Consider the following 24855-nt stretch of genomic DNA (forward strand, 5'->3'; position numbering starts at 1 on the left):
GCTGCACCTCAAAAAGGATATTATAGCATTGGAGAAAGTCCAGAAAAGGGTAACTAGAATGATTAAAGGGCTGGAACACTCTCCCTATAAAGAAAGGTTAAAACGCTTGGGACTCTTTAGCTTGGAGAAACGTCCACTGTGGGGTGACATGATAGAGGTTTACAAGATAATGCATGGGATGGAGAAAGTAGAGAAAGAAGTACTTTTCTCCCTTTCTCACAATACAAGAACTCGTGGGCATTCGATGAAATTGCTGAGCAGCCAGGTTAGAACGGATAAAAGAAAGTCCTTCTTCACCCAAAGGGTGATTAACATGTGGAATTCACTGCCACATGTTACTAAATTCTCAGAGAGGCAGAAGAAAAGCTTCCCATTTGACACAGTCAGGGCTTTTTTGGTACAAAAAGCCCAGCAGGAACTCATATTAGGCCACACCCCCTGACATCACGATTGCTTCACATAGGGCTTTTTAATAGAAAAAGCCCAGCAGTAACTCCTTTGCATATTAGGCCACACCCCCTGATGCCAAGCCAGCCAGACCAGAACTGCGTTCCTGTGCGTTCCCGCTCAAGAAAAGCCCTGGACACGGTTGATGATGATTCAAAGACCCACCGCCTGACCGATGGTTTGTCTTATTTCACCATGGTAGGAGACAGAAGGGACAGGGGACATTTGTAGAAAGGGTCCAGAAGAACCCAAATAGTAATTCAACAATTAGCTGTGGAGAAGGCGAGGGCTCCTATCAGGCTCTGAGCAACTGGCAGTCATGTGCTTTCTTCTCCCCCTCTCTTGCTTTCTTCTGCATCACAGCTTGCTTTGCCAGGCTTGTTCAATCGCACCGAAGCTACAGAGCAAGGCCCCTATTTTCTCCATTGGCTGAGGCTCCTCCCTTGGGGAGGGGGTGGGAAGGACAGTTTGCTTTGCTGGGCTCTCTCAATTGCACAACAGAGCTACTGAGCCAATCCTCTCTTTCTTTTACTGGCCGAGGCTCCTCCCCCTCCTGTTCCCCTGGGGAAGGAAGGAAAGAGTCAGAGCTTCCTTTGCCCAGTTCCCTGGATTGCATGAGAGAGATACAAAGAAAGCACCTATAAGACCAACAGGCACTAATGTATTGATCGTGTTGTATTTTTAAATCTTTGATTGTGTTTGTATCCTTTAGAAGAAGAAGAAGATATTGGATTTATATCCCGCCCTCCACTCCGAAGAGTCTCAGAGCGGCTCACAATCTCCTTTACCTTCCTCCCCTACAACAGACACCCTGTGAGGTGGGTGGGGCTGGAGAGGGCTCTCACAGCAGCTGCCCCTTCAAGGACAACCTCTGCCAGAGCTATGGCTGACCCAAGGCCATTCCAGCAGGTGCAAGTGGAGGAGCGGGGAATCAAACCCGGCTCTCCCAGATAAGAGTCCGCACACTTCACCACTACACCAAACTGGCTCTCCAAACCACTACACCAAACTGGCTTTAAAAAAATCTCTCTCTGTGTTACCTGGCATTACATTTTATGACAAACGTGGCCCGGCCCCGACAAGCTCTCATTTATGTCAGATCTAGCCCTCGTAAAGAATGAGTTTGACACCCTTGATGTGAGGCTTTTGTGAGCTGTTTCACTCACAATCTTGTCGCTCTGCCAGGACCTGCCTGCCGGCAATAATAAAGAATAAACTGGAGGCCCTTTGGCCGTCATTAGATCTAATAATGGTTCAACTTCAACCAACTCTCTCGGGATGACATGGACAGGATACTGGGTGCTCCGTAGCCCACCACTTCCTCCTAGACCCACGTTCAACATGGCTAGTGAAATCCAGTGGTGCTGGAATACGGGACAAAGTGTCTTCCAAGAATACCTGGAGCTGTTCCACTGCTGCTCTCTCAGCTTCCTTTACCCAGAATCGAAAGACTGGAGACTTGGCAGTAGTTGGATGGATTCATAGTACCCAGGGATGGTTTCTTTAACAGCAGGCTCACCACTGCTTCCTTTAAATTCCCTGGGAACAGAAAGCAATTCTGCACCATCCTCTGTATCGGGGTGGCCAATGGTAGCTCTCCAGATGTTTTTGCCTACAACTCCCATCAGCCCCAGCCATTGGCCGTGCTGACTGGGGCTGATGGGAGTTGTAGGCAAAAAAAAAAAATCCGGAGAGCTACTGTTGGACACCCCTGCTCTTTATGACAGCCCTTCAAGTACTTGACAATGGGTATCATATCATCTCTCAGTTGTCCCCTCTTCAAGCTAAACACACAGAGCGCCTTCAGCCTTTCCTCATAAACATGATAGAGGCTTACAAGATTATGCATGGGATAGAGAAGGAAGAGAAAGAAGGACTTTTCTCCCTTTCTCACAATACAAGAACTCGTGGACATTCAATGAAATTGCTGAGCAGTCAGGTTAGAATGGATAAAAGGAAGTACTTCTTCACCCAAAGGTTGATTAACACATCAAATTCACTTTCACAGGAGGTGGTGGCGGCTACAAGCATAGACAGCTTCAAGAGGGGATTGGATAAGCATATGGAGCAGAGGTCCATCAGTGGCTATTAGCCACAGCGTATTGTTGGAACGCTCTGTCTGGTGCAGTGATGATCTGTATTCTTGGTGCTTGGGGTGGGGGCACAGTGGGAGGGCTTCTGGCCCCACTGGTGGACCTCCTCGTGGCACTTGGGTTTTTTGGCCACAGTGTGACACAGAGTGTTGGACTGGATGGGCCATTGGCCTGATCCAACATGGCTTCTCTTATGTTCTTAAACTGAGGTGCCCAAAACTGAACACAACTTAATACCATACTCCAGTTGAGGCGTAATCACAGCAGTGTAAAGCAATACCATCACTTCGCATGATCCAGATGCTATACTTCTGTCGATTCAGCCCCAAATAACATTTGCCTGAACTCACGTACGCTCTGCTAAGACCCCTAGATCCTTTTCGCTCATACTACTGTCAAGACAAGTCTCCCCCATCCTATAATTATGCATTTGATTTTTCTTACTGAAATGCAGAACTTTACATTTATCTCAGTTAACATTCATTTAATTTTTAGCCCAGTTTTCCAGCCTCTCAAGATCATCCTGTATCCTGACTCTTTTACCATATTTGCTACCACTTCCAATTCAGTATCATCTGAAAAGGTAACAAGCATTCCCTCTATCCCTTCATCCAAATCAATTATAAAGATGTTGAACAAAACAGATCCCAGGGCAGATCCCTGCGGGACCCCACTTTTCACTCTTCTCCAAGAGGTTGAAGATCTATTAAGAAGCACTCTTTGGACGTGATCTGTCAACCAGTTACAGATCCATCAAACAGTAAGACGATCCAAACCTTGCTTCGAGGAAGCTCCTTCCGCCTCAGGGAATGTAGCTTCTTTCTTCACGGATGGTGCCGACAACTGAAACAGCAACGAGAGAGGATTTAAGACACAGAATGGAAAAAAGACCAAGGAATGGATCCTGCCCCACTCTCAGACTCTGCGCCCTTCCATCAGCAGACCTGACGAGTTATCTGGAATGATAAGAAATTCTCTACTAGAAGAGACTGCTTTAGGAGGGTGTTAAATTTTCCCATATGGATGATTAACGCTTGGACAGATGTCTGCTAGGAAACCTTTAGCATAAAGCCAGATACAGATCCCCTCACCTGTTCTGCCTGCCTCTTCTCCTCTGCCTGACTAAGGAGGAAACCTTCGACCAGGGCCACCGCCTGGGAACTGGTCTCTGGCCCACATCCTCTGACCCAGCACTGCATTTCCTGGGGCAGGATAGTCAGGAACTGCTCCAAGATCACCAGGTCCACGATCTGCTTCTTGGTGCGCCTCTCCGGCTTCAGCCACTGGCTGCAAAGTCCATGGAGCTGACTGCAAACCTCTCGGGGCCCATCGGCCTCATGGTAGCAGAAATGCCGGAAGCGTCGGCAATGTCCATCTGAGACTGCAGTGAGCTGAGAACCGATATCGGACACTGGGCTTTCCCAGAATTCAGCACCGCTCCCAGCTTGGGTGGGATAGGAGCCTGTCCTTGCTGTCTTGTCATCTCCAGGTTCTTCTGGGTTCTGCTCTTCCATCTCTTTCCCCTTCTCTTGGGCCACCTCTGACTGTATAAAGACGCCTTTAGTCACTCAGCTATGAAGAGACGCTTCTCTCTGGGGAGAAAGAGAGACACAGACAGGGACATGGAAAATAAAAGAGAATGCAGATACACCACTGAACCTCACAAACCATCTGTCATCTTCTGGTCAGGGAGCAGTGGTCACTGGAGATGTATCTGTGAAGTTCCTGCAGGGGGTTGGCCTACATTACCTCGGAGGTCCCTTCGATCTCTATGATTCTGTGAAAACTTCATAGGCAGGCGAGGTAGTTATATTGGTCTGAAGCAGCAGAACCAAGCTTGAGTCCAGGGGCACACTGCAAACCAACAAAGTTGTATTCACAACCTGAACTTCCGTGTGCAAGCACACTTCATCAGATACAGTGGAACAGAAACCTCCTCAACCTTTATTGCCATTCACAGATCTTGCATCCCATCTCAGTTATAAGCAGGCCTTGAATTCAGGAGCTCACAGGAGCACAGCTCCTGAACCTTTCTAACTATACCTAGATAAGGAGAGCGGGCAGCCAGCCAGCCACCAGGAGCTTTGCCACACCTCCAGCAGCCCTCATTAACCCCTGGAGAAACCCATGCCACCATTTCTCCACTTTTTATGTGATTTTGGGCAGCAGGTGGCTTGCTGGCCTTTTGACTGGGGGGAGGATGGTCCAGGAGAGCCCCAGGCGAGCGAGGCCTGCTTGAACTGGCTGGATCTCTAGCTAGCCCAAGCAGGCCTCACTCGCCCGGGGCTCTCGTTTCTTGCATTGGGTTGCTTTTGACTGGGGTGGTGGTGGCATATACTAATGAGTTATGCTAATGAACTCCGCCACCTATTTTTCTACAAAAATGACCCCCGGATAATCACCCAGCACTTATCCATTGTGAGACTATGCTGTATCTGATGAAGCGTGCATGCACAGGAAACCTTATCCCATGAATAAAACTTTATTGGCCTTAAATGGTGCCACTAGACTCCAGGGAAACGGCTGGGAGGAGGTGTCAAAGCACTGGCTAAAACACCTGGCATATTAGGACACCTCTGGGCATGAAATGACTCTTCCTTCCCTGATCCTGCTTGGGCCTCTGCAGCTGGGACCCCTAAGGCTGGGAAGTTACTTTCATTTGTTCTCATATAACAAGATTCAGACCCCGCCTCTCTGCCTCCCCCTCCTCCAAGAGTCACAAAAGCAGCTAGGAATTTAAACCCTACAATAGGGTTGCCCAGTCCAATACAAGAAATATCTGGGGACTTTGGGGGTGGAGCCAGGAGGCACTGGGGGTGGAGCCAGGAGCAAAGGTGTGACAAGCATAATGGAACTCCAAAGGGAGTTCTGGCCATCACATTTAAAGGGGCTGCACATCTTTTCAATGCCTCCCTTCCATTGGAAATAATGAAGGATAGGGGCACCTTCTTTCGGAGCTCATAGAATTGGACCCCCTGGTCCAATCTTTTTGAAACTTGGAGGGTCTTTTGAAGAGAGGCACTGGGTGTTATGCTGAAAATTCGGTGCCTCTACCTCAAAAAACAGCCCTTCCAGAGCCCCAGATACCTGCAGATCAATTCTCCATTACACCATAGGGAGTAACAGAGTGCCCAGCAGATATTTCTCTCCCCCTCCCCCCTTCTGATGATCCTGAAGCGGGGGGAGGGACTTCAAATAGGGCGATCCCCTGCCCCCACCTGGGGATTGGCAACCCTACCCTACAGTAAGTAAATGGCACTTTGCAAACCCCCGCCTGTCCCCAAATGCACACAAAAGCTGCATTCTTCTCTTCCAAAATTTAAGATCTCCCCCCCCCCCCCCGCTCCCCATGACTTACTTCTAACTCAATATTCCCGGGATCTGGCTGCTGGTGCTTTTTCTGTTGGAAACCCCTTCCAGGTCTCGTTCTCCATTCATTGTTTCTGCACTCAGCCTTTCTTCCTTTCCGCCTCCCCTTGCTCAGCCTCTCTAGCAAACTGCTCTATCAATTCAACCCCTTCAGTGCTGCAAGTGAAAGAAAATATATATATTTCCCTCCCGTCCTCTCCATGAAGAGCTTCAGCCAGGCTGCAGTTCAGTGGGGCGACTCTGGAGTCACTCTACACAAGGTTGGTAGATCCAGGTGAGAGCCAGTTCAGTTCTGCACAGGGTTGGTAGATCCAGGTGAGAGCCAGTTCAGTTCTGCACAGGGTTGGTAGATCCAGGTGAGAGCCAGTCAGGTGTAGTGGTTAAGTGCGCGGACTCATATCTGGGAGAACTGGGTTTGATTCCCCACTCCTCCACTTGCAGCTGCTGGAATGGCCTTGGGTCAGCCATAGCTCTCTTATCTGGGAGAACCGGGTTTGATTCCCCACTCCTCCACTTGCAGCTGCTGGAATGGCCTTGGGTCAGCCAGAGCTCTCTTATCTGGGAGAACCGGGTTTGATTCCCCACTCCTCCACTTGCAGCTGCTGGAATGGCCTTGGGTCAGCCAGAGCTCTCTTATCTGGGAGAACTGGGTTTGATTCCCCACTCCTCCACTTGCAGCTGCTGGAATGGCCTTTGGTCAGCCATAGCGGTTTGTTGTGTGGGAGGAAGGTAAAGGAGATTGTGAGCTGCTCTGAGACTCTAAAATTCAGAGCTAAGGATGGAGTATAAATCCAATATCATCATCATCATCATCATCATCATCATCATCATCATCTTCTTCTTCTTCTGAGTCAGTTTGGTGTAGTGGTTAAGTATGCAGTCTCTTATCTGGGAGAACCAGGTTTGATTCCCCACTCCTCCACTTGCAGCTGCTGGAATGGCCTTGGGTCAGCCAGAGCTCTCGCAGAGGTTGTCCTTGAAAGGGCAGCTGCTGTGAGAGCCCTCTCAGCCCCACCCACCTCACAGGGTGTCTGTTGTGGAAGGAGAAGATATAGGAGATTGTAAGCCGCTCTGAGTCTCTGATTCAGGGAGAAGGGCAGGATATAAATCTGCAGTTCTTCTTCTCCTCCTCCTCCTTGGTCTGAAGCAGTAGAACAAAGCAGGAGTCCAGTCGCACCTTTAAGACCAACAAAGTTTTATTCAGAATGTAAGCTTTCGTGTGCTCTAAGCACACTGTACCTGATTCCTTGTCTGAGGAAGTGTGCCTAGAGCACACAAAAGCTTACATTCTGAATAAAATTTTGTTGGTCTTAAAGGTGATACTTGACTCCTGCTTTGTTCTTCTGCGCAAGGTGGTGTTCCTGGGTGTATCCCAACCTGTTCGGACATCTGATAATATAGGGCAATCGGGCAGAAACAAGAAAATAAGGCAAACTGAAAACAAAACAAAACAAACTCACACCAAGCATTCCAAAGCAGGTCTGCCCGTAACGCATAGAACCATAGAATCATCATAAGATTTGGAAGGGACCCCTCAGGGTCATCTAGTCGAACCCCGTGCACAATGCAGGAAACTCACAAATACCTCTCCCCCCCCCCCTCCATGCCCCTAGTAACCCCTGCTCCATGCCCAGAAGACGGCAAAAAACAAAACAAAACAAAAACCCTGCAAGGATTCCTTGCCAAACTGGCTTGGAGAAAAATTGTGCTGGGTTATTTACAAGAGAAGTCCTGAAAGTTTAGAACTGGGCCAGGCTTCCAAAAGTGTGAAAAATACTGATATCTGAAGCCTATTCTGCAACAATACTTCCCTGTCACTTATATGTCCACACAACCCACCCAGCAGAACATTTCCAAGTGGCTAAAAGGTTTTCTAACCTGGTTCTCCTTGAATGGTTTAGAACTCTTAGCACATTACTAGCAATTCCATTATGTTACTCATCACTGTAGCAGTTCCATTAATTCATGGATAAATGTATTCATGGATAATTCATGGATAAATTCCTGTATAAATCGATGGTGCGGTCTCATTTGGAGTACTGTGTGCAGTTCTGGTCGCCGCACCTCAAAAAGGATATTATAGTATTGGAGAAAGTCCAGAAAAGGGCAACTAGAATGATTAAAGGGCTGGAACACTTTCCCTATGAAGAAAGGTTGAAACGCTTGGGGCTCTTTAGCTTGGAGAAACGTCGACTGCGGGGTGACATGATAGAGGTTTACAAGATAATGCATGGGATGGAGAAAGTAGAGAAAGAAGTCCTTTTCTCCCTTTCTCACAATACAAGAACTCGTGGGCATTCGATGAAATTGCTGAGCAGACAGGTTAAAACGGATAAAAGGAAGTCCTTCTTCACCCAAAGGGTGATTAACATGTGGAATGCCACAGGAGGTGGTGGCGGCCACAAGCATAGCCACCTTCAAGAGGGGGTTAGATAAAAATATGGAGCAAAGGTCCATCGGTGGCTATTAGCCACAGTGTGTGTGTGTGTGTGTGTGTGTATTTGGCCGTGACACAGAATGTTGGACTGGATGGGCCATTGGCCTGATCTAACATGGCTTCTCTTATGTTCTTATGGATAAAATGGGCCTCACCCACTCTGACCATTATGTCATCATGTATCAAAGGACATCAGCAGTTCTTCACATTTTACTGATGTAATTTCTATGGTCTATTCTCAGGATTGTAGACAGGGGCTCTGGTTCTGTGAGTGCCACATACCTGTTTAACCCCTGCCCTTTGTAAGTATTTCCAAAAAGGTGGTGCGGGGGAAATCAATGACTAGTTAAACATTACTGCCTCGCTGATGTAAGATTTTATGGTAAATAGCTGGAAAGAAACAGGAACAATATCAAACGAATTAAAGAGGATGTTAGTTAATCCTTGTGATTTCGGAAATTATAGGCCAGTATCCAACATCCCTTTTCTAGTCAAAGCAGCTGAGCAAACAATAGCCCAATAACTCTTAGGTACTTCTGTACGATAATAAATTGGACCTATTTCAAATTGTCTACAAGGCTACTAGACTTAGAAAGTTTGTTGATATGGAGACTGCAGTGTCCCTATGGGAATCGTGGATCTCTCTACAATTTTTGGAACTACTGAGAATGGTGTCCTTCTAGGGCAGGGATGGCCAAATTTGCGTCATTTAAGAGCCACATAGAATAAACATCAGATGTTTGAGAGCCGCAAGACATGAACGTCAGATGTTTTGAGAGCTGCAAGACAGGAAGGGAGGGAGGGAAGAAGAGAGATCAGGGAGGGAGAGGTGGAAAGAAAGAAACTTTAACTTAAAAATGCATTCACCAAACCACTGGCTGGCTTGGCAAAGTGATTTAAAGAGACACATGCCTTCTCCAAGCTGGTCAATGGGGCAGAGGGGGCTTTGAGAGCCACACAATGTGTGTGAAACAGCCATATGTGGCTCCCAAGCCACAGTTTGGCCACCCGTTCTAGGTCAACTATGTGAACTCCTACCTGACTAGATTCTAGCAGTTTGTGCTGGAAGACTGTTCCCCATGCAAGCACTCAGGGATCTCCCATATTTTAAGAATTCACTTAAAATGTCCCAGTTGTCCTCTGGGATACAGTTAAATGATGGTAGCTACATTTTAATTTTGCATATTAATGTTTGTGTACTAACTTGTTGCTAGCCTCCTTTGGGTCCTGACTTAAAGGCAAGCTTATAGACATCTAAATAATCGAATACCTCTGGAATATATTATTATTGGAGGCTTAGAGCAGGTGCTGACGATGCCCAGCCAGTTTGGTGTAGTGGTTAAGTGCGTGGACTCTTATCTGGGAGAACCGGGTTTGATTCCCCATTCCTCCACTTGCACCTGCTGGAATGGCCTGGGGTCAGCCATAGCTCTGGCAACGGTTGTCCTTGAAAAGGCAGCTGCTGTGAGTGCTCTCTCAGCCCCACCCACCTCACAGGGTGTCTGTTGTGGGGGGAGAAGATATAGGAGATCGTAAGCCACTCTGAGTCTCTGATTCAGAGAGAAGGGCGGGGTATAAATCTGCATTTCTTCTTCTATTTCTCCTTTCCATCTGAACAAGTTGCAATGGTCTAATTCTCCAATAACTAAGGTTGGTAACAGGTTGGATAAGTAAAATCTTGATCCAGGCAAGATCCAAGTGGCCCAATATCAAGTAAGTGATACAAAGGTCCTGTTTCCACATAAACCACTGTGATATATGAAGGTCAGGCTGTCAAAAATAATTTTTTATATAAATACAAATATTTATTCTGGTGTACACTTAAGCAAAAGATAAAATAGGTTAAAAGAAATGGTCCAAATATCAGACTCTTAAAACTTTTTACATACAGTTACATATGTACAGCCGATGGATAGATCTTATGACCAATGGACCACACACATGTCCTCCATGGGCAATATCCTATATAAAAGCCCTTTCGTAGTGGCAAAATGGAGCACCCTGATTGGTTTGGACTGTGCTGCATCAACCTTTGACCCATCAAACCATCAATCAAGATCTGCTGCATTCCATTGGCTGAGGGTGGGAGGAGGAGGGAAACAGCCACAGAAAGCCTTCTCTCAATGGTCTGAGGGTTCCTGGGTCTTCCTAGTGAGCGTGTAAAAGGAAGACAAGTGAGCAGAGCTCCTCTGAAGCTGCTCTGCTTTTATTTTCTTGTTTGTCTTAAGAAGTTGACTGAATTACAGCAGATGGTTATATTCAGCAATTCCAGTGAGTAAATTGCACCAGTGAGCTCACAAAAGTGTGTGCTTGCAAACTGTGTTTATTTAGCTGCTTTGTGAAACAGAGTGTGTGTGTGTTCACTTTCATTTAGTGGAAGTGCAGTCATCTGCTGGGGAATGAGGAAATGAAGACTGTATTCAGGGGAACATCGTTTTTGTATTTTTTGTTGGATGGGAGGAATGGGAAAGTCTCCTGGCTTCACCAACAAAGTCCCCAGGTATTTTCTGAGTTGCACATTGCAACCCTACAGCCAAGCTTGGTTTTGTCAGTAAAAGGCTGGGAAAGAAAGCGTTCCACTGGAAGTGTCAGTGAAACGAGGACAATCTGAGTACTATCCCATCTATTAGGGATTCATCATGCATAGCTGCGCATTGTGAACTTTGTGCTTAACCACACTTTGGGAGGACTTTCTATATTATGGATATTTAATATATATAATTGGATTGATTTCATTCAGTTAATCTGGACTCTATTTATGAAATAGGTTTTTGTCTCATCTATTTGATTCCCAGTTTAAAATGTGGTTTGGAAAAAATATGCGAGCTGAATTTGGAGTAGTTTACACTTATTTAGATTTACATATTTTCAAATTATTGTGTATCTTTTGTGTATTTGAGTTTCTGAGGCTGGTGCATCACAGAACCCGTGGTTCTCCTGTTCTCTACTTATTCCGTGATTTCTCTTGGGTTACTTAATCTCCAGGTGAGGGCTGGAGATCACTCCGAATTACAACTGCTTGCCACATGGAAGGGATCAGTTCCCCTGGAGAAAATGTGTTTTGCAGAGTGGACTCTGTCCACTCTGTCAGTATACTCTGCTGAGGTTGTTTGCTTCCTGCTTTCTTCCCCCCTGTGGAGAAGGACTGTACTTTTCCTAGGTAGATTCTGCAGGGAGGGGGAAGAAGATGGAAAGCTGAAGTCAGATAAATTCCCCTACAGAAAATACCTGCCTTGAGGTGCATACTCTATGGTATACCAGGCCCCCCCCCCAAAAAAACCATGCCAGGTCCCCCCCCCCAAAAAAAAACCTGATCATGCCACAAGCTCACCCTGATGCCAAACACAAGGTTGAATATGAGAGAAAAAGATGGCGACAATGACAGAAAAAGGTGACAATGTACTGCAAACAAAAGGAATGCTGCCCTTCAGCGTCTGTGCGACTGTCGTCATGCTCCCCCCTCCGCTCATTATTCTTCCTTCTTGCCATTCTGGATCTACTTCCAGGCTCTGAGCCACCACAGACACAGGGACACACACACACATGCAAGGGGGGTGGGAATGGAAAGCCAGCGTCTGTTTCAGCTGTCCTTTTCCTATGTAGAGGCTGCAGGGAAGGGGAAGGCAATGGAAAACTGATGTCAGGGGGACAGATAAAAGGAAGGAGATAAGCTTGCCAACTTCAGGTCAGGAAATTCATGGAGATTAAAGGGGTGGGGCTTGAGGAGGGATGAGACTTCAGACAATGCCATTTATTCATGGGGAACCACTGTTGCCAATTTCCAGGTGAGAGCTGGAGATCACTCAGAATTACAACTGCTCTCCTGATGACAGACATCAGTTCCCCTTCAGGTGTGGGGGAGGAGTGCATGCCTTCACTTGGGTGGGTTAGAAGACAGCAAGGGTAGGGGGCACCTACCCAGAGCCTTTTTCTAGAGCCTGTTGTATTTTTCTTCACAACAGGCCTTATTACTAGTTATATATAAAAGATAAAATCCGACACAGAGGATGATATGAAGTTCTTTCTGGTCTATAAATATCAAGAAACTCTTAGTGTGTACAATAATGTTCAGAAAATACTGTTACAAGAGGAAACCTTCTGGATACATAGGTTCAACTCCCTAGTACCAGCGGAGTTAAGCTCAAAATTGGATTACTTGTGTTATTTGTTACATTAACCATTGGCATGTTCTCATTTTACAGCTTGACTACACTTTCTCCCAGGTGGGTTCTCCTGTGATACTGAAGATTCACACAGTGTCTGAATCTCTTTCCACACTCTGAACATTCAAAAGGTTTCTCCCTTGTGTAGATTCTCTGATAACTGATGATTCTCTGAAGATGTCAAGTCAAACTGAGTCTCTTTCCACAAACTGAGCATTCAGAGTCTTCTCCCCTGTGTGTGTTCTTAGGTGCCGTTGCAAATAACCACTCCGACTGAATCTCTTTCCACACTCTGAGCAATCAAAAGCTTTCTCCCCTGTATGCGTTGTCAGATGCTGTTGAAGATTGCCATTCTGACTGAATCTCTTTCCACATACTGAACATTCAAAAGCTTTCTCCCCTGTATGCGTTGTCAGATGCTGTTGAAGATTGCCATTCTGACTGAATCTCTTTCCACATACTGAACATTCAAAAGGTTTCTCCCCTGTGTGAGTTCTCTGGTGCTTTAAAATATCCCCCTTTGAACTGAATCTCTTTCCACACAGTGAACATTCAAAAGGCTTCTCCCCTGTGTGGGTTCTCTTATGATATTGAAGACTGACACTATGACTGAATCTCTTTCCACACTCTGTGCATTCAAAAGGTTTCTCACCTCTGTGGGTTCTTTGGTGCTGCTGAAGAGTGCCATTACGACTGAATCTCTTTCCACACTCTGAGCATTCAAATGGTTTCTCCCCTGTGTGGATTCCTAGGTGCAGTTGCAGATGGTCACGCCGACGGAATCTCTTTCCACACTCTGAGCAATCAAAAGGTTTCTCCCCTGTGTGGGTTGTCAGATGCTGCTGAAGACTGCCACTCTGACTGAATCTTTTTCCACACACGGAACACTCAAAAGCTTTCTCCCCCGTATGGGTTGTCAGATGCTGTTGAAGATTGCCACTTTGACTGAATCTCTTTCCACACACTGAACATTCAAAAGGTTTCTCCCCTGTGTGAATCCTCTGGTGCTTTAGAATATCCCCTCTTGAACAGAATTTCTTTCCACACAGTGAACACTCAAAAGGTTTCTCCCCTGTGTGGGTTCTCTTATGATATTGAAGACTGACATTATGACTGAATCTCTTTCCACACTCTAGGCATTCAAAAGGTTTCTCCCCTATGTGGGTTCTCTGATAAGACTGAAGATTATCACTCTGACTCAATCTCTTTTGACTCTCTGAGAATTCAAATGTTTTGTCCCCTGTGTGGGTTTTCTGATGCTGTTGAAGAGTGTCACTCTGACTGAATCTCTTTCCATGATCCCAGCATTCAAAAGGTTTCTCCCCTCTGTGGATTCCTTGGTGCAGTTGAAGAGTGACATTCCAACTGAATTTCTTTCCACACTCTGAGCATTCAAAGGGTTTTTCCCGCATGTGGGATCTCTGATGCTGTTGAAGATGCCCCCTCTCACTGAATCTCTTCCCGTACTCTGAGCATTCAAACGGTTTCTCTCCTCTATGTATTCTTTGGTGCACAAGAAGCTGTGATCTATTTCTGAAGTATTTTCCACACTGAATGCATTTACTTGCCTTCATTATCCCGTGCTTTGGAAAAAGCTCACTACGTTTTCTTCCATCTCTCTTCTCAACCATATGGCCACCTTTCTTTCTCTTATGTCTGCCTCGATTCCTGGGGTTTCCCTTCAAGTCTTCAGTTTTAACTCTATCTGGCATAAGCTGATGAAGTTCCTCCCCTTTCTCATTCCTCCAATCATCCTCTGCTGGAATAAATGGAGAGATCCTGTTAGCACCTGGGAGGGTTCGTAAGATCCAAAGATATCTATGTGACTGAAGTAGGAAAGGATTGACAGCCTTTTGACCTTATCAAACTAGGCTGATTCTTATCACACCTTCACAAGTTTCGAGAATATCTAGGTCAGTGGTGTCAAACATGCGGCCCGTGGGCCGGATCAGGCCTGCAGAGGGCTCCAATCAGGCCCTCCAGCAACTGGCTGTCATTTGCTTCATTTTCCCTTGCCTGCTTTTTTCGGTCGCCATTTTGTATTTCTCTGACAGGCCAGAGCAGCAAAGCAGTCTTTCCCTCTCCCCCCTCCCTTTTCCCAAAAGGAGGAGGAGGAAGGAGCAGCCTCAGCCAATGAGGGAACTTGGCTCTATACCTCTGCCGGGTGATTAAGTTTGCCAGGCTCAATTAATCACCCCGCAGAGCTACTGAAACAAGCCTCTCTTCCTTCTAATGAATGGCTGAGGCTCCTCCCCCTCCTCCTGTCCTGGGGAAGGAAAGAAAGAGCCAGAGCTTCCTTTGCCAGTTCCCACCATCAGGAGAGCTACAAAGAATGCTTTTAAGACTAGCAACGTTTTAGTGAAGGTATGAGCTTTTTGCCTTGCTTACAGAGAGGGAGAGAGAGATAGAGAGAAAGTTTTGTTGGGCTTGTAACTGGGTTCCCCTCCTCTTTTCACTGTACTCATGCCCTCCAGTCTTTCTCAATAGGAAAGCATGTGAACTATTTAGAAGAGAAATATCAGCATGCGGCTGAGAGTGTGTTCCACCCCAGGTTTACCCAGCAGATTTTCCTTATTTTTTTCTTTCACATTTTTCTTTGATTGGGGGGTCTTGAATTTAGACTTCCCAGATAGTAGGCTGACACTGACCACCGTACATGGCTGTTTCTCTGTTTTTGTAGTTGTTTTTTGGGGGAAGTTGTAGTCTTTTTTCTGGGGAAAATTATAGTTTTGTAGACAAGCACATAGCCCTCAGTCTGTGCCATGGTGCCTTCACATGTTCTTGACTAGTACTTGAAGCAACTTCTGTACAAAAGCTCCCAATGCCCAGCTGCTTCATGTTCCTCTGGGTCTTAGGCTCAAAGTATTGACCATGAAATGTCTGTAATGAATGTCAATGAATCAAAAGTATGTTTGCAACTTACAGATGTGCACACCTGAACAGTACATATTCAAGTCTGGTACAGCACATTGTTTGCAGTTTTTGATGCAATAATTCATAGTAAGAGGTGACATTTATCAAAGACTGTAAAACAAAATATTGCAAGCGGGCTAATATTTTAACCATGTTTTATTTTAAGCAAAAAAAAAATCTTTAATTGTGTGTCTGTCCCCTTTATAAAGTTTATATGTCCGCTACCTGGCATTACATTTTATGATACACATGGCTCGGCTCAACAAGGTCTCATTTATGTCAAATCCGGCCCTCATAGCAAATAAGTTCGATATCTATGATCTAGAATTTAAGGTTACCTCACGTTTCTAGGCCTCCAGATTTTAGGACCCAAGAAGTCCTCCCTCCCTCCCTCGCAGTCTGTACGATTTACCAAACCAAATGTTGCTCAGAAGTGAATCAGAATCCCGCTCCCACATGGTGAGTCCTTGCCTGTTCCCTTGACGTACCTGTGAAGGATACTCACTCTTGAAGGAAATATGCTCTTGGGATCCTCTTGAGAATCTCTCCAGCCCTTCTTCAGATGCAAGGTTGCTGTTTCTCTCCACCAAAGTCTCTCTCATACTTCTGGCTTCTATCACAAAAAGTGATTGAGAGAAAGATCATGCTTATATGTGGAAGGAGAGAAATTCAAGAGTAAAAATTCTTCTGGAATGATGGAACTATGGTAAATGTCAAGTGCCTTGCCATGTTAATGTTCATATTACTCTGCTCATTATTGCTACTTTTTTATTTGGTAGACATTTCAGAGAGTTCTGAGAGAGAGCAGAGAAGCTCTGAGAGAGAGCAGAGAATAACTGATATAAGGGTGAGCAGCTGGGGAAGTTGCGTGGGAGTTTGTGTGACTGCTGAAAATTCTGAGATTGTGGTTGCTGGGGAACTGCTGTTTGATTGGTTGAGTGGGCTGAAGGTGATGGTGACTAAAGGTGATTGTTGCTGATTGATTAGGAGTGGCTGTGTTCCCCACCCTCTTTGCATTGTTAAGCTGAGCCTTGCCAGAAATCTAAAGGGTTCTTGGCCTGTGGCTCTTAGCCTGGGGGCTCTGTAAGGACCAGGAACCCAGATCCCTAATTTCCTTGTGCTCCTAATAAGGTAAGTTGACCTCCAGATTTAAAAGGGGACTGTATATTTTAAAAAAAAAAAAGCTATCATGAAGGTAGAATGCCAGCAGGGGGGTGGGAGCTTTCCAGTGTTTTGCATTGAGTGTCACATGTATGACTATCTGCCCATAGGACAGAAGTCTTGGGTGTGTGCTCAATGCAAGGAGCTCCTGGTCCTCAGGGAACGAGTTCGTACCCTTGAGGCCGAGGTGACTGACCTGGAGAAGCAGAGACAGTCAGTTAGGCACTCGGGAAAGGCTCTCGGGGCCGTATTAGATGAGCCCCACTCTGAACGTGGCAGCCCCGTTGCTGCCAGGGAGCATGAGGGTCAAGAGGGAACAGGGCACCGGGCTGAGGATAAGGGGAATGCGCCCTCAGAAGGGACCTCTTCTTCAGTTGGTGAGCGAGTATTCTTTCGTGCCAAGGAACCATCCCTGGGCAGGGAGAGAGGGGGGGTCTTGGTAGTTGGTGATTCAATCCTTAGGCAAGTAGACAGCTGGGTGGCAAAACCGCGTACTGACCGTATGGTGACTTGCCTGCCTGGTGCGAAGGTAGCGGACATTACGCATGTAGTAGATAGGATGATAGACAGTGCTGGGGAGGAGCCAGTGGTCGTGGTGCATGTTGGCACCAACGATGTGCGGAAATGCAGTCGTGAGGTCCTGGAGGAAAAATTTAGGCTGCTAGTCGGGAGACTTAAGGCCAGGACCTCCAAGGTAGCCTTCTCAGAAGTGCTACCTGTTCCATGTGCAGGGCAGGAGAGACAGGCACCAATTAAAAGTCTCAATGTGTGGATGAGACGATGGTGTAGGGAGGAAGGGTTTACGTTTGTTAGGCACTGGGATGCTTTCTGGAACAAGCGGGAGCTGTACAAAAGAGACGGTCTCCACTTGTCCCCACATGGAACCAGGCTGCTGGCGCTTAAAATCAAAAAAGTGGCAGAGCAGCTTTTAAACTAAATCTTGGGGGAAAGCCGACAGGAGATGAAATGTCTCTGGTTCGGGAGGACTCATCTCATAGAGATGAAGGGTTAGCTGTTACTTTTTTACCGGGTAATGGATCAGAGTTGTCCACTGAGATGGTGACAAACAGTATGGACTGTCTGCCAAAGTCTCAAGGCGACAGGAGGAAAGTTGCGGGCCTAGCTTGCCTGGGAAATTATAGATGTTTGTATGCAAATGCTAGAAGTGTTCAAAGTAAAATTGGTGAGTTGGAATGTTTAGTGTTGGGAGAAAACATAGACATTGTGGGAATTTCAGAAACTTGGTGGAATGAGGAGAATCAGTGGGACACGGTGATTCCTGGATATAAGTTATATGGGAAGGATAGGGAGGGAAGGGTTGGAGGTGGGGTGGCTCTGTATGTCAGAGAGGGTATACGGTCCAGTAAGACTGAGGTCAGAGAATTAGATTCCCTTCTAGAAATGCTTTGGGTTGAAATAGAGGGCCCCAAAGGAAATTTAACAATGGGAGTTTGTTATCGCCCACCAAATCAAGAGAGAGAGAACGATTATAATATGATGGAAGGTTTAAAGATGGTGGCTAAACATAAAAATTGTGTCGTAATAGGTGATTTTAACTACCCGCAGATTGATTGGGTCAATATGTGTTCTGGTCGAGAGAAAGAGATTGAGTTTCTTGATGCTCTCAATGACTGTGCTATGGAGCAGATGGTCTCAGAACCTACCAGGGGTGGGGCGATCCTGGATTTGGTCCTAAGTAATGCCCAAGACTTGGTGAGAGATGCAAAAGTGATCGCATCGCTTGGGAGCAGTGACCATAACGTTATTGATTTTACCGTTTGTATAAATAGGGAGCTGCCCCAAAAGACTGGCACAACCACGTTTAACTTTAAAAGGGGTAAATTCTCTGAGATGAGGAGGCATGTGAAGAGGAAACTGAAAGGAAAGGTAAATACGGTCAAAACCCTTGGGGAACTTGGAGGCTATTTAAAACTACAATCCTAGAAACTCAGATAAAATATATACCACAAGTTAGGAAAGGCACAAACAGGTATAAGAAAAGGCCTGCACGGTTAACAAACAAAGTAATGGAAGCTGTAAAAGGTAAGAAGGACTCCTTTAAGCGGTGGAAAGCTAGTCCAAGTGAGATTAATAAAAGGGAACACAGGCTGTGGCAAATCAAATGCAAGACTGTGATCAGGCAGGCAAAAAGGGATTATAAGGAGCATATTGCAAAAAACATAAAGACCAACAATAAAATTTTCTTCAAATATATTAGAAGCAGGAAACCAGCCAGGGAGGCAGTGGGGCCCTTGGATGACCAAGGGGTAAAAGGATTACTGAAGGAGGATAGGGAAATGGCTGAGAAGCTGAATGCGTTTTTTGCCTCCGTCTTCACTGTGGAAGACGAGAAGTGTTTGCCCGCTCCAGAACCACTAATTTTGGAAGGGGTGTTGAAAGACCTGAGTCAGATTGAGGTGACAAGAGAGGAGGGTCCTACAACTGATAAACAAATTAAAAACTAATAAGTCACCAGGTCCGGATAGCATACATCCAAGTTGAACTTGTGGATCTTCTGACAAAAATATGTAATCTTTCATTGAAATCTGCCTCCGTTCCTGAGGACTGGAAGGTAGCAAATGTCACCCCCATCTTTAAAAAGGGTTCCAGAGGAGATCTGGGAAATTACAGGCCAGTCAGTCTGACTTCAATACCGGGAAAGTTGGTAGAAACTGTTATCAAGGACAGGATGAGTAGGCACATTGATGAACACAGGTGTGACAGTAATGAATGGGTTAACAAGAAAACTAAGGACGCATAGAGCCTGCGTCAGGTGACCTGAGGGTGGGGGCCAGAGTGCTCGGAACTCTCAGAGGTGATTGACAGCTAACGGCTGGGGGCAGTTTGTGTCAGACTGAGTCTGAGGGAGACTGCTGAAGAGAGCAGTTGGTCTGAGAAGAAGCTGAGACAGGAGCTGAGGAGAGTCTTCGAGAGAAGCAAAGCTCACTGTTCACTCTATAAAGACAGCCAAGGGGCTGTGTGTGACTAAAGGAGAGTCACAGTAAAAGACCTGAGAGGTCACAGACACAGAGACACTTCTCTTAAGAGCTAAAGAGGTGGTTGAGGGAAAAATGTGGGTCTAGAAGTCTGAAGGGCTGGGAGAAGAGACACCAGTCGACTTAAGGGACTTGGCACATTATACCCAAGAAGCCAACCTAGAATAGTGTTGGAGAGTGTAATCTATATGAATTGTGAACCTGAGAGACCTAAGGGAACTTGATATTATAAAGCCTGAACTACGAAGAAACTGTTAACTGCTTGAGATACCATATAGCCCATGTATATATTTCCCATTCCCCAGTTGAAGACGGTGTGTGTACATTAATAAATTTCTGTGGTTTACTTTAAAGTTCTCTGGTGCCAGTATATTGGGAAAGCTATCAAAGCTGCTGTGGTCCCCTACCTACCAACTGAGTTTATATCCATCTGAAAGCAAAACAAAAACCCCAAAGAGACTAGTATTGAGAAATCCATATTACACCCACCCCTTGCGTTTCATAGTCATGAGGTAAAATTCAAAAGGAAGAACTGAGGCTGAAGAGGGTCTGGCGTAGCCATAAGCCGCATATAGAAGCGATCCAGTGAGACCGCGAGGCGCGCTGTTATAGGGTTAGTGAGGAAGACTCAGCATGGGTTCTGTAAGGGAAGATCTTGCCTCACGAACCTGTTACAGTTCTTTGAGGGGGTGAACAAACATGTGGACAAAGGAGACCCAGAAGATGTTTACCTGGACTTCCAGAACGCTTTTGATAACGTTCCTCATCAAAGGCTCCTTAGAAACCTCGAGAATCATGGAGTAAAAGGACAGGTCCACTTGTGGATCAAAAACTGGCTAATTAATAGGAAACAGAGAGTGAATATAAATGGGCAGTCTTCGCAGTGGAGGACGGTAAGCAGTGGGTGCCGCAGGGCTCAGTACTGGGTCCCATGCTCTTTAACTTGTTCATTAATGATCTGGAGTTGGGAGTGAGCAGTGAAGTGGCCAAGTTTGCAGATGACACTAAATTGTTCAGGGTGGTGAGAACCAGAGAGGATTGTGAGGCACTCCAAAGGGATCTGTTGAGGCTGGGTGAGTGGGTGTCAATGTGGCAGATGAGGTTCAATGTGGCCAAGTGCAAAGTAATGCACATTGGGGCCAAGAATCCCAGCTACAAATACAAGTTGATGGGTTGTGAACTGGCAGAGACTGACCAAGAGAGAGATCTTGGGGTTGTGGTAGATAACTCACTGAAAATGTCAAGACAGTGTGCGATTGCAATAAAAAAGGCCAACGCCATGCTGGGAATTATTAGGAAGGGAATTGAAAACAAATCAGCCAGTATCATAATGCCACTGTGTGACACAGAGTGTTGGACTGGATGGGCCATTGGCCTGATCCAACATGGCTTCTCTTATTTTCTTATGTACTTCTGCTTTGCTTATCTGTTGTAACAAGTTACCAAGAGCCTTTCCGCTAGCCTAGAGGTCTCCTAGGGAACCTCGAGGTCAGACTGCTGATTAAGAAACACCTGCAAGAAGTTGGGGGGAGGGGTCGTGAATTGCCCACGCTCAGCATTCCCGCTTTTGCTTGAAAATGTAACCGTTAGCTTGCCATCTATAATGGGGCTTGTGAACCCTCTGAACTGGGTGCTGCTCAGGTACAAAGGCTAGTGACTCAGGAGGACCCAGGCTTGGGTTCCTGACAGGATCTTTTCCAGATCACAGTCAGAGTGGATGTTGTTAAGGGTGAAGGGTGTGTGGTAAAGTCTGACAACAGAAAAATGAGGCTCTGGCCCCATACAGAGTCTTTCTGAGAGCCTCTCATCCCCACCCTTGCCTCAGGCCAGGACACTTTCTCCAGCTTCAGTGACAGCCACAACTGTGGCCTCAGTTGCCCCTGAGGCATGAAGGGTGTGTGGTAAAGTTTAGCAACAGAAAAATGAGGCTCTGGCCCCTTACAGAGGCTTTCTGAGGGCCTCTCATCCCCATCCTTGCCTCAGGCCAGGACACCTTCTCTGGTTTCGGTGACAGCCAGAACTCTGGCCTCAGTTGCCCCTGAGGTGTTAAAATGGCGTATTGCTATTCAAGATTTTGATTCATGGCTCATCCCAATGCCAGCAATTCACACCTCTGGCACCTATGAAAGATCCTTACCTAGAGAGGCCACGCTTCCATGGTTCTCCAGCATGACTTCCCGGTAGAGAGCTCTTTGGCCCGGATCCAGTAGGGCCCATTCTGCTTCGGTGAAATACACGGCCACCTCCTCAAAGGAAAATGGAGACTGAAAGGAAAATCAGGTGATTCCCTCATCAGGTATCATGTCAGGCAGAGATTGCACACTGGAACGGTACAGGATATATGGCCCGGCATGGGTTAAGGGATCTGCGTTCAGAGACTCTCTCATCTGGATGCCTTGTAGAAACTGCATGAGCAAAAGCCTGAGAAAGGAGGAGGGACCCAGGTTTCCCCCTGCTGATCACCCTTACCTGGACCAGAGGTGCAGCCGCCGTTTCCACACCTCTAAAAAGATGGCGGCTCAACTTTCCACTGCCTGTTAGTGAGACAAAGGGAGAAAGAAGCGTGTTTGCCATGACGTCCTATTCCATTTGATGGTTTCTTCCCTACTTCACACCTCCCTCCTTCCCAGGAGTTTGAAACTCTGCCTTTTGTACACTCAAAACATCATTTCACAGGGTTTTTTACTAAATTCCAGCAGAGAAGCCCCAGGTATCCAGGAGCCTCGGGAGTCATAGAATCATAGCACTAGATGGGACGTCCGGGGTAATCTAGTCCAAGTCCCTACACAAGGTAGGAAATTCTCAAATACCTCCTCACAACGCTGACCCAGTAACCCCTGCTCCATGGCAGCTTTGAGCCACCTTGGAGTGTGAGCCATTACTGACAGAGTGTTTGGAGACTTTGGGTCCTTACGAGTTTCGCCTAGAGTCGATCATATTGAGTATTTGTAAGTACAGTAAAATATCCCCTGTTGACAAAGACTTTGAAAAAGGTGCAACAGAAGTTTTGACAACCTATTCAGGGAGTTCCAAGGAATGTTGGTTCTTTGTTTATGTGGAAGGAATTTATTACATCAAGAAGAAGAAGAAGACAGCAGATTTATACCCCGCTCTTCTCTCTGAATCAAAGACTCAGATCGACTTATAATCTCCTATATCTTCTTTCCCCACAACAGACACCCTGTGAGGTGGGTGGGGCTGAGGGGGCTCTCACAGCAGCTGCCCTTTTAAGGACAGCTCCTGCAAGAGCTATGGCTAACGGAGAGCCAGTTTGGTGTAGTGGTTAAGTGTGAGGACTCTTATCTGGAAAACCAGGTTTGATTTCCCACTCTTCCACTTGCAGCTGCTGGAATGGCCTTGGGTCAGCCAAAGCTCTGCCAGAGGTTGTCCTTGAAACGGCAGCTGCTGTGAGAGCCCTCTCCAGCCCCACCCGCCTCACAGGTGTCTGTTGTCAGGGAGGAAGGTAAAGGAGATTGTGAGCCGCTCTGAGACTCTTCGGAGTGGAGGGCGGGATATAAATCCAATATCTTCATCTACCTCACAGGGGGTCTGTTGTGAGGGAGGAAGGTAAAGGAGATTGTGAGCCGCTCTGAGACTCTTTGGAGTGGAGGGCGGGATATAAATCCAATATCTTCATCTACCTCACAGGGTGTCTGTTGTGGGGGAGGGGAAGATAAAGGAGATTGTGAGCCACTCTGAGACTCTTTGGAGTGGAGGGCGGGATAGAAATCCAATATCTTCATCTACCTCACAGGGTGTCTTTTGTGGGGGGGGGGAAGGTAAAGGAGATTGTGAGCCGCTCTGAGACTCTTCAGAGTGGAGGGCGGGATATAAATCCAATATCTTCATCTACCTCACAGGGTGTCTGTTGTGGGGGAGGGGAAGGTAACGGAGATTGTGAGCCGCTCTGAGACTCTTCGGAGTGGAGGGCGGGATATAAATCCAATATTATCATCTTCTTCTAACCCAAGGCCATTCCAGCAGCTGCAAGTGGACGAATGGGGATCGAACCCAGTTCTCCCGGATAAAAGTCCGCATACTTAACCATTACACCAAACTGGCTCTCACTGAGTTCCTCAGGAACTAATTCTACATGGACTTCTACTAGGAACTCGTTTCTCTTTATTGTTTGTCTATTATTATAATACATTAGTAATTGTGTCACTATAACATTAGAGTTGTGTTTTTCCATGCCGGAAGACGGCAAAAAAAACCCCTCCAGGATCCCTGGCCAAACTGGTCTGGAGAAAAATGACTTTCCTGATCCTTAAGTGGCAAGTGGCATTTCGCTGGGTGTATAAGAAAGAGCACTGAGAACTAAGCACTGATGTAACTCTTCCTGATCTCCCTTTCATGATCAGCCTAAGTTCACCACACTGCTGTCAGATGGCCATCTAGCCTCTGATTAAAAACCTGCAAAGTAGGAAAGCCCACCACCTCCCGAGGAAGTCTGTTCCACTGAGCAACTGCTGTGTCAGGAATTATTAGCCAAAAGCTCTTTCAATTTAATTCCAACCTGTTGGTTCTGCCCCAACCTTCTGGGGCAACAGAAAACAACTTTGCACCTTCCTCTTCAAGTACTTGAAGATCGTGATCATATCACCTCTCAGTCATCTCCTCTCCAGGCTAAACATACCCAGCTTCCTCAGCCTTTTCTCATTGCACTTGGTCTCCAGACAGCTCACCATCTTTGTTGCTTTCCTATGGACATGTTCCAGCTTGTCTATATCCTTCTTAAATTGTGGTGCCCAAAACTGAACACAATACTCCAGGTGAGGTCTAAGAAGAGCAGGTCTATTCCTCCATCAAAATCATTTATATAGGCAGGGGTGGAATTCTAGCAGGAGCTCCTTTGCATATTAGGCCACGCACCCCTGATGTAGCCAATCCTCTAGGAGCTTACAAGGCTCTTTTTTGTAAGCTCTTGGAGGACTGGCTACATCAGGGGTGTGTGGCCTAATATGCAAAGGAGTTTCTGCTAGAATTCCACCCCTGTATAAAGGTGTTGAACAAAACAGGTCCCAGGACAGATCCTTGAGGCACACCACTGGTCGCTCTTCTACAAGAGGATGAGGAACCATTCACAAGCAGTCAACCAGTCATAGATCCTCCTACCAGTAATATGATCCAAACCTTGCTCCAAGGAATCTCCTTCTGCCTCACAGAGTGTAGCTTCTTTCTTCAGGGATGGTGCCCATATCTGAAACAGCAGCAAAGGAGAGGAGTAAGAGATGGAATGGAAAAGAGACCAAGGAATGGATCCTGTCCCACTCCCA

The 24855-nt window shown here is 46.4% G+C and overlaps 2 protein-coding genes across 3 annotated transcripts in view; both read right to left on the reverse strand.

The window, feature by feature from the left end:
• Positions 1-3243: 3243 nt before the first annotated feature.
• On the reverse strand, positions 3244-4133 carry LOC132576599 (zinc finger and SCAN domain-containing protein 31-like). Its single transcript, XM_060245936.1, has 2 exons — positions 3632-4133; positions 3244-3383 (listed from the first exon to the last, which is right to left on the reverse strand). The coding sequence occupies exons 1-2, from the start codon at positions 4052-4054 to the stop codon at positions 3294-3296; spliced, it is 513 nt and encodes a 170-aa protein (XP_060101919.1). The 5' UTR covers positions 4055-4133; the 3' UTR covers positions 3244-3293.
• An 8221-nt stretch (positions 4134-12354) lies between these two features.
• The window catches only part of LOC132576598 (oocyte zinc finger protein XlCOF6-like), a 29253-nt gene continuing 16752 nt past the window's right edge, over positions 12355-24855 (reverse strand). For both annotated transcript variants that reach the window (XM_060245935.1, XM_060245934.1), the window contains exons 3-7: positions 24713-24779; positions 22049-22113; positions 21717-21843; positions 15928-16035; positions 12355-14268 (exon numbers count right to left, since the gene is read on the reverse strand). In XM_060245935.1, the coding sequence (XP_060101918.1) occupies positions 12695-14268; positions 15928-16035; positions 21717-21843; positions 22049-22113; positions 24713-24779 (1941 nt within the window). In that variant the 3' untranslated portion in view covers positions 12355-12694. The remainder of the gene's footprint in view (positions 14269-15927; positions 16036-21716; positions 21844-22048; positions 22114-24712; positions 24780-24855) is intronic.

This window comes from Heteronotia binoei, chromosome 8, assembly GCF_032191835.1.
Source record: "Heteronotia binoei isolate CCM8104 ecotype False Entrance Well chromosome 8, APGP_CSIRO_Hbin_v1, whole genome shotgun sequence".
NCBI lineage: Eukaryota > Metazoa > Chordata > Lepidosauria > Squamata > Gekkonidae > Heteronotia > Heteronotia binoei.